General features: G+C 41.3%; 2 protein-coding genes across 2 annotated transcripts; both read right to left on the reverse strand.

Moving 5' to 3' along the window:
• Positions 1-299: 299 nt before the first annotated feature.
• Positions 300-13,586, reverse strand: setdb1b (SET domain bifurcated histone lysine methyltransferase 1b). Its single transcript, XM_018680415.2, has 25 exons — positions 13,457-13,586; positions 10,276-10,479; positions 9,505-9,671; positions 9,114-9,157; positions 8,486-8,612; positions 8,216-8,386; positions 7,914-8,115; positions 7,470-7,543; positions 7,153-7,343; positions 6,894-7,023; positions 6,489-6,714; positions 5,560-5,673; positions 5,148-5,451; positions 4,768-5,029; positions 4,456-4,546; positions 4,248-4,364; positions 3,903-4,072; positions 3,566-3,790; positions 3,242-3,412; positions 2,714-2,844; positions 2,494-2,513; positions 2,260-2,378; positions 1,905-2,158; positions 1,716-1,804; positions 300-656 (listed from the first exon to the last, which is right to left on the reverse strand). Exons 1-25 carry the CDS (start codon positions 13,471-13,473, stop codon positions 539-541), a joined length of 3,738 nt encoding a protein of 1,245 aa, XP_018535931.1. The 5' UTR covers positions 13,474-13,586; the 3' UTR covers positions 300-538.
• Positions 13,587-14,959: 1,373 nt separating this feature from the next.
• Positions 14,960-16,689, reverse strand: LOC127143341 (cortexin domain-containing 1-like). Its single transcript, XM_051076249.1, has one exon. It carries the CDS (start codon positions 15,369-15,371, stop codon positions 15,186-15,188), a length of 186 nt encoding a protein of 61 aa, XP_050932206.1. The 5' UTR covers positions 15,372-16,689; the 3' UTR covers positions 14,960-15,185.
• Between the last annotated feature and the right edge of the window lie 34 nt (positions 16,690-16,723).

Raw genomic sequence — 16,723 nt, forward strand, 5'->3', positions numbered from 1 at the left:
ATGTAGGCTTTGTAGTCTTTGTAAGAGAAAAATGAAAATAAATGAAGTCAGACAACCTCTGCAGGACAAATGAGACCTCTAACAGAGAGTATTATATTTTTTTTCAGTTGCTTTAGTCACATAAAACATCTGTCTTACAACACAACATGATAATTATACATTACATAGATATAATTAACTCTGTGGTGAAAATGACATATAATATAATGATAATGCATTTGTGAAAGTAACCTCTGCCAGGTTGTACCATTTATTTCTCTTGCAGTCTATGTTGTTTCATAAAAATGCAGGAGCTTCAGTTCATTGAAGAAAACATTTTATTCAGGGGTAAACAAACATGTCATGGATAAAATGAGATAAATGTGAATACAAGTTCATATAAAATAAAAGCAAAAAACAAAAAAAACCCAGCTGTAATAAAATTCATAGTTCAACTTAAAAAAACAAAACAACAAAAGACACAGTTACAGTGTTGAAGGGGCTTGTCTAAGTTTCCTAGGGAAGCAGCAGAGGGAGTGAGGTCCATGACAGCTTTAGATCACAGTAGCCTTCCTCGGCACTCGGTGGACCCGCAGCAGCAGAGCAGCACTTTACCCTCCACACTGCCCACCTCATAGTTGTAGTCCCAGGTCAGCTCTGTGCCGGCCCGAATCCGCCTACACAAGGACACAAGTAGGAAAATGATCGCAGGACGACAGTGAGACGGGTGAGAGCATCGATCAGAGCATTAATAATTCCCTTCTCTTGGAGAGGCTGACAGCTGGATCTACTACTGCACAAATAAACTTACTGAATGAGGTACAAATATAGTGGTGTTCAAATGTTTTATGAACCAGAGAATAGCTCTTTAATAAGCTGTGTGTCTCAGCAGGTAGAGCGATCTGATCCCCAGTTTCTTGTTTAGACCAATGACGTCAATGGTTGCTTGCTGCCATTGGTGCATGTCAGTGGTGAAATGAGATGATTTGGATAAAACCACTACATAAATACAATCCATTTACATTACATAGGTACTGATATGAAGAGCTAAACATGACACGGTAGTGTCACCCTAGGGTCAGATGACATGACCTTAAATGGCCATCGGGTTTAAGATGCTACAGTCTGGCTAGGGTCCTTTGTTGCACACCACCTCCAATCTTTCTACCCACATTTCCTGTTCACCCTATACTATATCCTACTTAATAAAGGCAAAGTGTCCACAATACACTTAAGAGGAACAACTCAGAATCAGCTGGTATAACAGCTGAACCTGTCTAAACCTTATGCAACACAATACAATGTCATACGGCAACACACTGGGAAATCAAATGCTGGCAAAAGCACATTCTGGTAGATTCACTGAGTGGTAAAATTCTCCAGTTTAGCCACAGACTGTCATGACGGAAGATAAAATGTTTGCTGCATCATAACTTTCCAGAGTTGTAAAGGTTCTCCTGACTGTAAGAAAAATCACTGTGCAGTGTGTTGACATCTGATAATCCTTCTAACTCATGGATCTATAACTTAAATCTGGCCCCCCCGGTTATTTGTCAGTTTCACAGCAACCTGAAACAACACACACTATCAAATACAGCCGGTGGTATTATTTTTGTTTATGGTCTAAAGCCCTGTAAAACCTTAAATCATTCTCCTGAGGCCTCTGAGATTGACAAAAACTCATGAGATGACAATAAAGGATCTGTGACAAACTTAAAATTAGTTTCAAAACTCACTTGCTGGCAAAGAACGCCACCCAGGGGAACCGTAAATCATGTGTGTCCACGAACACATTCTGGACGAAAAGGTTTGGACTACAGCTGTGCTGTAATACAGAGAAGAGACAGAGATGACAAAGTGTGAGATGAACATGTGGTGTGGTAATTTAAGTGGAATCTAATGGTTCTACTGAAATAAATCCTTACATTGAGGTATCGCCCGAGGTTTCCTTCCAACTTGGCATCAATGATGTAGCACGACTCTTCACCATCAAAGAACTGGCGGGTGTTTTTGGGAGTGTTGTCCCCTCCTCCTCCAGTCTGTCCCTGCTGCCCTGCTTTACCTCCCTGACCGCCCCCTCCCCCACCTCCAGGTGCACCTGTTTTTACCATCAGGCCGTGGCTGGTCTTCAGGGCGATGCCGCGTGTGGATTTAACTGCAACCTGCTTCTTGGTCACACCTAAGCCGGAAGAGCAGCAACATGAGCAAGAAGTTAAAGAAAGAAAACAGGTAAAAAAAAAAAAGTGGTCTTTTCACATTTGTCCCTTCTCTTCTGTTCACCTGGGGTGACTTTCTCTCTCTCCTTGTTGTCTTCAGATCCAGAGCTGATGGTCTGAACATCATCACTGTCAGAGAGAGTCATCACATCCTGCTTCTTCCCTGTGTCTGTCTTCACTTGACTGCAGGAAACACAAAATAACCTCACAGTGAACCACAGCTGATTTTATTGATCACCAAGCTTTACACACAATTATTATAAAATAAAATGCATTAACAAAACCAATTCCAACACACCTCTTGCTGTCTCCAGATTCCTGTGATTGAAAACAGATAAGAAAGGGTTATTGATCTTCATTCAAGGAACCTCCTTTTATTATGTATCCTCTATAGATTACATGTCTCAGATTAAAGTTCTGAGTTTTTCCTGTGTGAGACAATGCAATTATTTTGAAAAGGCTGTGAACACTGAGCACAGTTCCATGGATTATTATTCTTCCTTTTTCTCTTTACTCACCTTCTTCAGCCCCTGGCTCGTCAGCCAGGAAGCCACTTTGCTTTTCCCCGTCTCCTCTGGCATGGATGGCGGTTTCTCGTCATCGGTTCCCCTGGCTGAAGCGCTCAATCCATCTTTACTGTCTTGACTCCCTGGGGCAGGAAGGAGAGAGGTGAGTGTGAGAAGACAAAACAGATTATCTTCTTCTGTTTAAAAGGAAACTGAGAGAGAAAAGCGTAAAATATTTTCCCCGTGATTACATCTGAGAACTTTGGCACTCACGCCAACATTAAAGCCACAATTTCAGTGTAACAGAAAAGTAATATAAGTGAGAAAACAGCTACTGATTAGGGCTGCAAATAATAATTTTGTTCAACTCAATTATTATTTCTTTCACTTACAAGTCAACCAATTAGTTGGGTAATTGACCAGATTGGTGTACAGTCTTGCATGGATGCTCTAGATGTTTTTTTAGACTGCTTTAGATAAAAACTGTGAACACTGACAGAGTCCTCCTCTAAGTTACAGTTAAAGATACAACTGCCTAACCTTCTTTGTTGCCCTTGACTTGACCACGTGTGGTGTAACTCCTCCACACGGAGCTGGAGCTGTAGAAGTTGTCCTTCACAAACGTGTCGTCTGAACTGTCGCTTTCATCTTCGCTCTTAGAGTCTTTGTCATCATCGTCATTGCTGTCGCCCGATGAGCTCGAGCTTTGGGCTGTGACAGAAAAAAAAAACGTGTGTGAAATCATGTGGAGAACAAGGAAGATTATAAAATGTCAGCTGGGGTCAAGAAAATGTATGACACTAAGATTCTGCCTGGGGTCTATGAGAGACTGCCCTGATCTCCCACCTTTGGATTTGGACTCACCCTTTTTGGGCGGCCGTCCTACAGGGTTAGATGATACTAAAGCAGATGGTTGGATTTTTATCCTGGAAACGTCCACGCCGCTGCCCTCGCTGTCCGAACAGTGAGCTTCACTCTCATATCCCTCCTTGAAGTTCTCTACACTCTCTATGTGATCCAGATTGGCAAAATACTCGTCACCCATTTCTAGACCCTCCTTGTCTGCAAAGTCGTCTGTCAAAATTTTACCTGGTAAAGAAGACGAAGGAAAAAGGGGGAGAGGAATAAGTCACTTTGCAATTAGGTCGCCTGCTGTAGTCTTGTATAAAACTATCCCTTTAAGTCCGCTCCCTTTTCTCACCAGCATAGATGCACACAAAAGAGCCTTTGGCCACATCGTCCAGACAGCGGATGCCCCAGCCTTTGTTCTGGGTCTTGAAGAGCTGTAGACGCACCTGCAAGCCGTGCTGAACAAGCCGGTTGGTGCACATCTGAACAGAACACTTGCACCGCTTATTACACTCATAGATCCTGAAAGAGAGGAAGTGATAATGGCCTCTGAGACAAGACAACCAAATTAGCTGTTACATTCAACAGTAATTATCTTCTTATGAGGTTATGAGGGGTGAGAATGAGTTAGTCCTTCTGCAGAGTGCACCGCAAGTGGGGAGTGCTCTGGCTCAGTATGTGTGTACAGATGTCTGACCCTGTGGGCAGGCACTCCTCTAATCGTTTGTGCAAATATCCGGCGTTTGGGTTGATCTGCCCCCCCGGTGTGCAACCTGTGGCCTGAAGGGTCAGCTGGTGGCAGGAGCATTTGGACCTGTAATTAAGACACAAAGATAAGACTTCAGCACATTACCAACGGTGGAATCATGAAAAATGATGAGGTGATGATGAGCAGCTTCACTAACTTGTCTCGACAGCCGTCAGTGCAATCACACCCAACCAGGAAGTCTGCACTGGTGTTGATGAATACTCCGTCTTCAGGAATACGCTCTTTACCTTGAAGAGAGGAAACAGAAATAGATGAGACCTTCAGGGGTCATTTATTCAACTGTGATCTTTGAAAGGAAGCAACTGGGAGCTACAGGTAAATCTGATTCACTTATACTGTTTATTATTTATTGTGCAAAAAGGTGGAAAGACAAAATATATAATGTAGTGTAATCCTGGAAAAAGCCCAATGAATCCCTCCTTTATCCTAATTTCAGTGTTGTCCTTACTGTATTTTACTTTAGGAGGCGGGGTAGAATCAATTTCATTGACACAGGAAAGTGGTATGTCTTCCTTTCCAGCAGTGATGTCTGGAATGTAATAGTACGGTCTCTGTGGCTGGAAGGGCCGGTCCACAAGTACGTAGGGGTCGAGACAGAACATCTCTAAGAATATAAAGTCACAGCGCGTCTGGAAAAGGTAGTGCTGGATCTCTGCCATATTACGCAGACAAAGCCCACATGGAGCCTTGTAAATCACATGGAAGGACATCTGAAATGTAAAAGAGAGGAGTTGTACAATTTAGTCTTTAGAGCGGGAATGTTAATGGAAAATTAAATAAAAGCATTAGATTTATATAATTAAGCGCCCATGTGCTGTTCATGTGTACCTTGCGGTTGACTTTGCGTCGTCCCGTCATGCGTCTGAAATCGTACAGTAACGGTGTGAGGAGGGGGTTCTTTCCTCTGTGCATGTCTGGTTTTGCAGGTCGGACGCGATTCAGACAGGCAGGCTGACAAGCGTGAGCCAGGTAGAAAATGCGGTCAGTAGGGGCACGGTAGGAGGGCTGATGTGGGATGGTGGCCATCGCGTGGGGCACGGGAGGAGGAGGAGGAGGGGCGGGAGCCAGCTGTCTCTGATACGACTGTGTGAAAGTGGGCGTGGGAGTATTTGGGGCATTCAACATTCTTCCACTGTGGATTGACAAACAAAAGACAAAAAGAGGAGGACAGCGACTGTCACAGACCTGTATCTGTATCATAAAGAGCAGGTTATTAGGTCATACAATAAGGTGGACTCACCCAGGCAGGTTGCTGGGACTGGAGGAAACAGACTGCATGATTTTGGAGGCATGCGTGCCTCCGACCCCAGGGACAAACGGGGAAGTACTTTTCTTTGCCATCTGATGTTTATTGCTTGAAGAGAACGAGGAGAGAAAAAGACACTCAGTCAATTTCAGATGTCTCCACCACTCAAACAGCCTGGATTTACAGCTGTTCTGATCAATATCTTTTCATTAAGAGTAATGTGTAATAATAATGTTGTTGCTTATGGCCACAGAGACTTATAACTGTGGTTTTCCCCTCAACTCTACAGACCCTCTTTGCATAAGCTCCTGGTTTTTAATTTCATGGTTTTTAATTTCCATCAGGGTGTGGTGGAACTAAAAGAGAGAGTGAATATTGTCATAAAATTCATCAAGTCACCAGAACATGACTCCAAATGAATGCTAATGATGCTAACAAGGTCATCACAACTTTAAATTGTGATTATATGACAATGTTGTGTTTCTAGTTTGTTGCTATAGATGGCCAAGAGCATCAGTTAATGCAGCTTTGAGCAGGTGTTCAGTGAAAAGTCATTAAATCAGATGTATTTCCACTTCCTTTGAATATAAAATGCAGACAGAAAATGTAAAACCAAAATGCGCTCAATATCTGACAATGAATTTGAAATGGAAAAGGTATCAGCTGTGTCAGTGCAGCATCTCAAAGGAATGAAAGATATTTCTCCCATTTTTGCAAAGTGACCTTCTGTTTTTGTTTTGGTTGCTGTTCGATTCGATAAAAACATGGATGAAGCTCTACCTGGGCCACGAGAAGATACTGATCTTACATGAGAGGGCATAATGTGGTTGCATGCTAGCTACAGATTATACCTTCAAAAGGTGCATTCTTCAGCATCTTTTTGTGGCAGTAGAGGCGTCAGATGATCAATAAGCAATACTCACTCGACACGTGGAGGTTGTGCAGGATGTGCGGGCTGAGGGCTTTGTTGGGTTTGTTGTGTTTGTTGGGGTTGTGAGGGCTGTGTTGGCTGTGGACGTTGCTGATGCTGCTGATACTGTGGTGTCTGCGAAGGCTGACTCAGTGTGGCCTGCTGTGTTTTGGCAGGTGAGGCTCCAACATGGCCGTCACTGGTGTACTGAACCACTGGGCCTTTACTCCTCAATGCCCCTACAAATGGAAAGTAAGAAATGAAGTGAAAATTGAATGATTAAAATGTGGTAGGCCTCTCAAAGGTGTATTTTTCATATTTTCAAAACAAATCATAGTGGCTGAAATTGAGCTTTTTGACACAAATTAACAGTGCAACAGTTAAAACAAATGGTAAAATGACGTAATTTGCATGTTACCCATGTTAGGGCGTGTCCTCTGCTGACCAGCCAGCTTCTTCTCCTGAGTGTTGGCAGTGGTCATCTTCAGGTTGAACATTGGCTCCAGCCTGGTGGAGCCTCTATAGATCCACTCACTCCTCTTATCATCCTGATCAAACAAAACAAGAAGTTAATTCTTTGTCAACTGCTGGAGTCATAACTCAGCTATTATCTGGTACAGTCATTTAACCAGGGCAATGTATGGATTTCTTTTTTCCAAATTCTGAAGTAGACATACCAAGAAGAGGATCTTGACCAAGCTGCTATCCACTTCCTCCACTTTGCTCTTCCACCAAGTTCCCTCCCACTCTGTCTTGATTATCTGGCCAACCTTCAGGAGCACCATGGGCCTGCTGGGATAGGCAGTGATGTATTCCTCGATGAAGTCTCGACACGATGCGTCCTCTATGTCTTCCCAGGTATGCTTTACTGTGAAAACAAAGGTGATCTCATTACTTTATAGATCAGTTTACCTCAAACTGGTAATGGCAAAAAAATGTATATTAAATTCTTCAAAGTTAACGCAAAATATGAGATAGAGAGTTGAGCACTTACATGGTCTACAAACAGGATAGAGCTCAGGTAGTGTTACATATGAAGCATAGCCATCGTCAAAGAATATCAGAAACCTAAAACACATACAACAAAGACATCAGCTTGAGCCAGATCAATTAGCTTGTCAGAGATATATCAGTATTGGCAAATACTTTGCACTTATTTCATATAGTTTGTCCACCAGTGAGCACTGACAAGTGTACTTGTAAATGTAAACAAAATTCTTTAATAGTGAAAAGCATGGGATTAAAATGTTAACGTTAAGCATTTGTTAAAAAAAAAAAAGTGAAGGATGGCTTGTATTTTGTTGATTTATCAGTTTCTTTAACCCTCAAAAATAAATACTGGCCTAAAAATTACAGCACTGATCGACATCAGCCAATAAGTAAAAGCAATCAGCACCACCACCCTTAATTTCCCCACCCTTTCACTTTGTCCACCTACCTCATGCGGTTCTTGTTGTTGGGCATCTCTGCTACTATTCCAGCATACAGCCACACCAGGTTGCCGTCCTTATACTTGGCGACTACACGGGCTCCAACATACAGACTCTCCAGGGTTGGGTTATAATCGAAAGCCACATGATTTCCCGACAGCAAACTCTTTCCTTTATCAAACTTCACTTTATACTTGAATACACCATTTCCTGAATATAGACAGAGGAGGAGAAGTTTAAGTGACAGAGCAGAGCAGGAAAATTTGAGCATAAACTACATAAGATAGTAAAGATTTGAAAGGTGACGCACCAACAGGGTTTATGGCAACGAGGGTGCCTCTGTGCCAGGTCTTGGTGCGTTTCTTTCCCAAAATGCTCATCCCGACTCTGAGCTCATCCTCCGCCATGTTTGGATTTGGCTGGGTCATGGACTGAGATGGAGCCTGTGATACAAACACTGCTGGCACTGAACCCTGAACACCTGGGGGTAGACAAGCCACGCCTACTTTTAGTATCAAACATATAATACTTTCACACAGGTATGATGCATCTAACGATCCTGTGGAGTGTGTGTGTTCACCTGACTGGGACGGAGGCTGTCCTGGAGATCGGAGCAGCGCAGCACCTCCTGAAGGCTTGCTAACCATTTGGGCCAACTTCTGTACCTGCTGAGAGCTTTTCTGTAGAGCTGCAGAGGCCTCTTTTAACTGGCAAAATAAACAGGACACACATCATCACCTGCACACAGTGAGCAGTGATTTTTTGCATGGTGCTAAATGAATTTTGTCAAAATTTCTGAAAATTATTTGTCGTTGGTCTATTAACTTGTAACTCTTGGAAATCTGTACCACACACTTTCATAATGAAATGCTCCTTAATTGTATTTTGCCCCTCCCTCCAGTTTTTTACATTTATTCTATTAATATCTACACTACGTCAACGTATATTTTTCTATGTATATTAATAATCTTGGGCACAAAATATTCCCTTTGGAATGAGTAAAATCCATCTTATCTTAACTGATCCACTGTTGCGTGGAGGTTAATGTCAGAGCACAATGTTTATTTCTTTTTGCTGTTGTCACATAAAATCTTGAGGCATCACAGGTCAAGCGACGACACAACAACAATAATTCACACATGAAAACAAACATTTAATAATGAAGTGGAAATGCAGATTAATATAATAAAGCTTTCTGTTGTTCTCACCACTGGATCTTTGCCAGGAGTGACAGTCTTCTTTGGAGGAACCACTGAAATCAGAATCAGAAATACTTTTTTTTAATTGTCGAGTTGCAGTGCTCCAATTCACATATACAATAAAAATAAATAAAATAAAGTAATAACAAAACAATAATAAGAATAAAATAACCCCCAACCCTAAACTATAAAGATATAGAAATAGAAAAATATACCCCATCGGTGATAAAACAATATGTACTTATCTAATATTTACATGTTATTTACAATTTGTACAGGATAAATAAAGGATAAATGATGCATAAGTGAAGAACACAAGAGAAATTAACAACCTGATTTCCTCATGTCATTACTGTACAGTGAATGATAACTGTTTTCTTATGACAAAGACATGACTTACAACAGCCAACAGCAATGACATCATCATCGTCGTCATCGTCTATTTCAATGACCTCAGAGGACAGCACCCCTCCTCCGCCCCCCTCGTCCTCCGAGCTGCTCTCCCGGTAAACCAGACCATTCTTACGGTAGGTTGCTTTTACCAGCTTCTCACACTCTAATATAGACCTGAGGAAGAGTGGGGAGCAAAAGTGTCAGCCTGTGAGACACAAACACCAGGGATGCACCAATCTGTTCCAGTGGATTGGTACTGGCACTGACACGGAGACGATAATTATGTTTTTTGAGACACAGAAACCCCTGGTCTCATGTACAAACCACAGTTACACATTACAAGAGTAAAAAATGCCCAATGTGATGTCCCACTGCACAAGGCCACTTCAAAATATAATAATAATAATAATCATGTAGAATAAATAAAAGCATCAAATTCTCTCATTTAAAAAGCTGAAACTAACAAATGTTTGTCTTTTTTACTTAAAAATGACTCACAATTACTAGATTATCAAACCAGTCACCAATCAATTATCTCTCAGTTGACTAATTGATTAATTGAGTAACTGTTGCAGCACTAATCATGTTTACCACCAGCAGAGTGACATTATTGGATACTGTGTACACTGAACGTTTGGCCATGTCAGCTTATTACAGTGTGTTTGAAGCTGACATCCATGACACCAGACACCTGTTGAGCTGCTCTTCCACTTTAAATACTGTTTAAGGACTAAAAACACACTCCATAAACAAAATAAACAGGTTAATTCCTACTCACTGGTTGGCATCGTTGAAAAGCTTCTCAGTCACTGCCTCCTCCTCCTCTTTCTTCTCCACCCATTCTCTGAGCTCTGTCAGCTGGGCTGTTTTCTTCTGTACGATTTCGCTCTTCTCCACAGCTTCTTCAATCCACTTCTTCAGCTCATCAAGAGAAATGCCCAGTTCTTCCTCCAGACTCTGGTCCCAGCCCTCCACCTCCATCCTGAGGAGAAACAGGCAGTTATAGAACATGTTAACATCATATTATTATAATATCTATACATAAACCTTGACAGAAAAGGATGTTGTATCTAAAATTCACCAGAGCACATTTAAAAGTTAATGTTTAGGGTATTTACTGAGTAAAAGTACCAAATATTTGGTGGTTAAAGATTCTTAAATGTGACTATTGTGGACCAAGTAAGCACACAAACACACAGGTAATCAGGTACTCAAAGGTAATGTTTGTACTATGTTGACTTCAAGGTTTTCTATCGCTGTGTGATACATATTGAGTCTGTTCTTTCATTACGTTCATGCAGTTTTTTTTGCCAACATGGCTACAAACACAACTTATATTTGCCACTAACAAAGTTACAACACAATTCTGGTTCTGACTGACAAATACATATACATACAAGATAAACGCCAAGAACACTGAATAAGAAAACACAGATAATGTATTGATTGAATGGTTTATTGTATCAAAAAACTACTGACACTAATAAATTCACAGTGCTGTCATCCATGTTGTTGTTGGCCATGTTGTTGGTTTTATATGTGTTTTCCACATTATACTGGGAAGAAACTGTACAGGCATATGTTGCATTACCTCTGACTTCACATTATAATCACTGCTCACAACATGAGTGCTCACTCTACTGGTGCTACACCATAGCCAAGTGATGACAAGAGAAAACCACTGTTAATTTGTGCTAGAACTAAAAGAAACAAAAAAAACAGCAACTATTATGATATATGTGTCGGTCCATACCCACTCAGCTAGGACCTTCCAGTTCAGTGAATACAGAACATACGGGGGACACCACTTCTGTCCAGGCTGCACAGACTCTCCTGTATGTGTTGTGAGCTCTTGTGCTTTCTCTGTATCTATGATCCTCAGTGGGCAACTCTGTTTGGTGTTGGGGTGCAAGTTGAAGGGACTGCAACACTGTTTCTGAAGAAAGCTATATTTCACCAAAATATTTTGATGCAAACATCCAGTCCTCAACTTCACTAGTTCCTTATCTGTTCCCAACTCAGCCCAACTTGAAAGATCAACTTTTCCATTATTGTAGGCTGTTTTGTGACATCTGGCTTCTTCCCTCTTTTTCCAACATAGCAGGGCTCTATGAGCTCACTATCACATCATACTCACTGCAGCACTCTTTTATATACACATCTGAATATGTTGCAATCACAATACACAATAGTCTGCCCAAACCTGTCTGATATGTGTAGTGAGCTGAGGAACTAAGATCAATATTTGGCCAGACACACAGATCAGACATCATCTAGTTTGCAACAAAGCACTACAAGCTGTAACTTGAAGATTTCCTGAAGCTAGTGAAAAACAGGCTGAGTGTGTATGTGATGTATCACACAGAGATAGAAAACCGATTTCATGAATATTCAGTTTTCAATATTCAATTTCAACCTAGCCCTATGAAAAATAAGAAATTGGTGTGAATCGCAAAAATGACACTTAGCTCAGAATAGAGCTGTAGGATTTCACAAGGTTGCATTGCACATGATTTTTTTCCAAGAAATTCCATGACATGATCTGGGAGGTCCTCAGTGAGTTAGTATGGAATTAACCTTTTGCCTTTTGTCTATTGAAAAAATATGGTGAGCGTTTAATTTGACAAAATCTGTAGCTACAGCTGGTCTACAGTTCAATAAAAGAGTTAATTGCCTTTTATCTATGGCTTTTTTATATACATTCAAACATACAAAAGCTCTGATTGGATGTACAACACAAACATAATGCACTGTTTTACACATCACGTTGATAATTTCATACTGCATGGATTTGGCATTCATTTCCCATATTGCAACATACACTCAGTTTCCAGTTTATTGGATTCATCTAGTTAAAACTAATGTAGTCTAATACCTTCATGAAGGCCCTGACCCTGTTTATCAATGATGGTTGGATAAACAACAGAAACACCTCTGTATAATGCAATACAGTTGATCAGCAACACAAACTATGACCCCCAAAATCAAAGTGTAATTCACTCAAAACCTCTGTAAAACAAAAACTAATCATGATAACTGTCCTGAAAGTAAGACAGATTGCAGGACAGGTGTATTACATTGCATTAGTTTTAGTTAGGTGCAAGTAATTAAATACCAACTGAGTGGATATCCTTATGAATATCAACCCAAGCTGTTAACCTGCTGGGGTTTATATGTTTGCAAAAACCCATAAGAAACGCATACTTATATCTGTCACATCAATATAATTTCCAAAGATAAACAACAAACGCTAATTGTGTCAACAGCGATGAACAGTGCAGCCTTCCAGTGCAGCTAAGAGATGTTCAGTTACAGACTTTATCTTGCATGTGTAGTGATGCAATACACGGTCCTCTGAGGTGAAAGCATTGGATCACTGTATTTAAATCATCAGTGCGCTGCAGGCTGCACAGGGCTGACACATGTGTATAAACAACCTCTTCCTCTGACTCCATCTGACTGAAACTTGTACATATCCTCTTTGTTTACAAACCTCTCACACACAGGGACTGCTGTTTAATGCAGTCCCCAAAAAAGGCACAAGTACGAGGTTTTTTTATTAACCGGTCTAGCAACGCTACTGTGAGTTGGGAGAGTAGCCTGCTGTTGGTTAGCATAACAAGGGACAACATGAGGGGCAAAATCCCGTTACATTACCTTCATAATGTTTCGGCCAACAGAGTAGCTGGTAACCTAACACACCACAGCTTCATTGGCACTTATTAAGACACATTCTGGGCAAACAGGGGGGCTAAAGGATAACAAATTGATGCTTGATACAAGTGAGAGCAGGCTAGCATGCTAGCCTAACATTAGCATGGAGAATGAATGTCTCATCTGCAGACTAACTGATGCAGGTGTCTGGAAAACAAACAACCGTGTGTCCTCTGAAGTTTCTTTTTAAAACACGTCAGATGGCACGACTAAACCTTCATTTAGCGGCCACATTCATCACTCACCCCTCGCTGCTTTCCATCCTGTGTGTTCGCAAATATAAGCTTGGCTAGCTAACGCTAACGGCTAGCTACAAAAGGGAGGCGCATGCTATGCAGCACGGGGGTATTCGAAGTGGGCGGTGTTACGCGGCGCTGTTTGGTTCTGTGAAAGAGGAGAGCTCCGCCCACTCGGGTTATCGAGGTTGTTTTAAAAAAAACGAGTAGCTGAGCCACTTGATGCTGCACGTTCAAGTCAGGGACGCACAAATTTCTCATCTTTTAATTAGACAATCTCACGATCAAGAGGACTGAAATATACTCAAATCAAACCACTAGCAACACATAACAGTCCTAACTAATATTCCTGCTACTTGTGGTTTAGCGCATATTAACTCAAGCAAGCTCTACAATACTGCATATAGGGTTTAATTAGAATTAACTGTGAACGCATTAATTAAGCAACTGCCCCTTTTAAATATGTATACATCCTGATTAGACGCCAGGAACTCACAAAATGCTTGTTAATGCAGGCAATGAAACCATACTGTAATGCTGGAGTAAATAAAAAGGCTGTGAAATTACTTGGTATTTTAAAAAGAGTTTAAGCAGGTGGCTTTAATAGATTGTGATGTTGCTTTTTCAAGAGTTTGTGATCAGAACATTGTGTTTCAGACAGTTCTGTGACTCTTATTTTGGGCCTTTTTGCCATTCTTTGCATTGTTCCTGTCCAGCAGTTTTAATTACTATATATTAGCAATCACAAACTATTACTCACTTTGAAAACCACTGCCTGGGATGATGATTCGGGGAGCACAGATAAACTCCTGACACTTCCATAGCACTGCTTATTGTGCCTCTATGAAAAGATTATGAATTACCGACACATACTAGAGGCTTAAGGTTTATTTCATTCGCTCGATAACAAGCAACTTGCATGAAAGTTTCCACAAATGCTCCAAAACATTGTGTGACAACATCTGGAGGAAAAGAACAGAACATCTGCTTTGTATTATAGTTCAAACACTGAGAAGTTGGAAACATCTGTGCTCTATTAGTGTGGAAGGGAGGGCATTTGCCTCTGTCAGTATCTGTTTTCTAACAATGTAAAATTTGCACTGACTGATGAACTGATCACGTACAAGCTCTGGAATTGCCAAAGGTTTTCAGTTTCTTTGGTTCAAACTAAAAAGTCTGGCTTTTGGCCATGTGCATCTCAAATATCTTTCCTGCTATAACTAGAAGCTGATGTTTGACCACTTTGCACTGAGGGATACGTATGAGTAAAGTAACATCCAACACATCTAAATTGTGTCTTTTACCACAAAACCACAACAGATAGCACCCGCGTGTCATTTTTAAATAAATACAATATATTTCGATCATATTACAAAAGTTTTTTAATGACAACTGACATGTGACCTCTTTAAATTGAATTCTAAACCATGGGTGTCTCATATTAGTCATAAGCAAGGTCAAAACTCAACTTGCAATTTCATATGATTGTCTTTAATACTGTGTATTGTATACTTACATCATTTGAGGTTATTGGATGCTGTGGTGGAAACTACATTTAGTTAAAATAGTGTCTGAAATGACTCCACCAGGCTGACTCACTCAGTCATAAGAAAAGCCTCAAATATTCATTGGCTTGTGGCAGTTCATTTTTGTCATCTCTGCAGTGTGAGTGGATGGCATCGCTCCTTCTGGAGGATGGGAGGCCTTACTTTCATAAAGCGTTGGTCTCTGGCCTCCATCAGTCCTCTGTTTGCTCCTCCTGGTATGTGGTGACAGAGATAGCACTGTAAGGGTCCAGCACCATCTGGGCGCAGCGGATGATGGTCACCAACAAGAAGAAGCAGAGTAGGAAAAAGAAGAAGAGGGCAAAACCCAGGTCCACGTCCACATCCAGCCGGGCCACGGGGAGCATTGGCGGGTCCATGTCAACAAATCCACAAACTCAGAGGAGAGACATCTATTTCACAGTCGTCTCATCTGATTACTTCCACCAGAACAAGTCCTGAAATGCTTGTAATTATTTTAAAAAGTATTTCAAAGATACATATTCATCAGTATGGACTCCCCAGTTCCTCTGTTGATGTTCACAGACAATCCATCATGGCGCTACAGTTTCTACCCCAGAATCCCAAACTCAACTCAACAATCCATTCCTCTGTGTCTTAGCCTCTTTTTCTCTCCACCAGGCCTTGACACCTACTGTCCTCCTCCAAAAGGTAAGATAGATTGGTGGACACACGGAGCCCCATTTGGCACCTGTGTCCTGCATGAATAGTTAATAAGGAGTTTGGTAACGATCAGGCCGTTCCTGAGATTAAAACACCCAGGCATCTCTCTGGTCCCTTCAGGATATGAGACCTTTACAAGAGATGACACCTTAACAGGAGTCACTGGATCCCTGGTCAGTTCTGTGCTGAGACACAAGACAACATGGCAGAAATGCACAGGTTTGTAGAGCTTTATAATGGAAATGTGGCATGCAGATTAAAATGCTCTGCGTATACTGAAGCAATCAGTTCACTCTACATATATCTCTGTACACATGCACAAGGATTAGATTACTTCATGGCCTGAAAGTCGTGGAAAAATAAGAGCACAAGATGCAAAAAGGGAAAAAGAAGAGGTTTGCGGAAGAGAAAGAGGATATGACGCCTTAGTGGCAATCCACTTGAGAGGGGTTGGAAACTGATCCTGACCAAGAAAAAAATGCAGATTGCTTGTATTCTGATGCCACTACAGAGACACACTGAGAAAGAAGTGACTCTATGCAAATAACAGCAGATCTGGACAAAAAGTGGGGAGAGGAGTGGGTATGTGTTGAGATGATACCAGCAAAAACAAGATTTACAGCTCGAGACGTCACTTGGGTGCAACCCAAACGGGGCATGGTTGACACAGTAAACCTATCTTAGACCAGTACTAGCATCAATTCCATCCGTTTTCACCCCCAGGCTGTGAAAGAGACGAGGGAAGGGCGAAGGCGGAAACTGATCTCGGCAGATACCCACAGATCTCCCTCTCTCTTTGCATCCTCACTGATACACAGAAAGGGGAAAGAAAACAGATACAGGCTGATCAAAGCAAACATGGCTTTTGTTTCTTCACTGGTTAAGAACATTAAACTGTTAAAAGGAAGTGAGCACATGTGAGGAGGTAACTGAAAACAGCAATGACTCTTGCACGAATGTGACCGGTAAAGTGCTCTGGTAAACAGCCATCATGAACAACACTGTTAATATATAACTTTGTGATAAATGATTAAATAATAATTACAAC

This window comes from Lates calcarifer, linkage group LG15 (genome assembly GCF_001640805.2).
Source record: "Lates calcarifer isolate ASB-BC8 linkage group LG15, TLL_Latcal_v3, whole genome shotgun sequence".
Lineage (NCBI taxonomy): Eukaryota > Metazoa > Chordata > Actinopteri > Centropomidae > Lates > Lates calcarifer.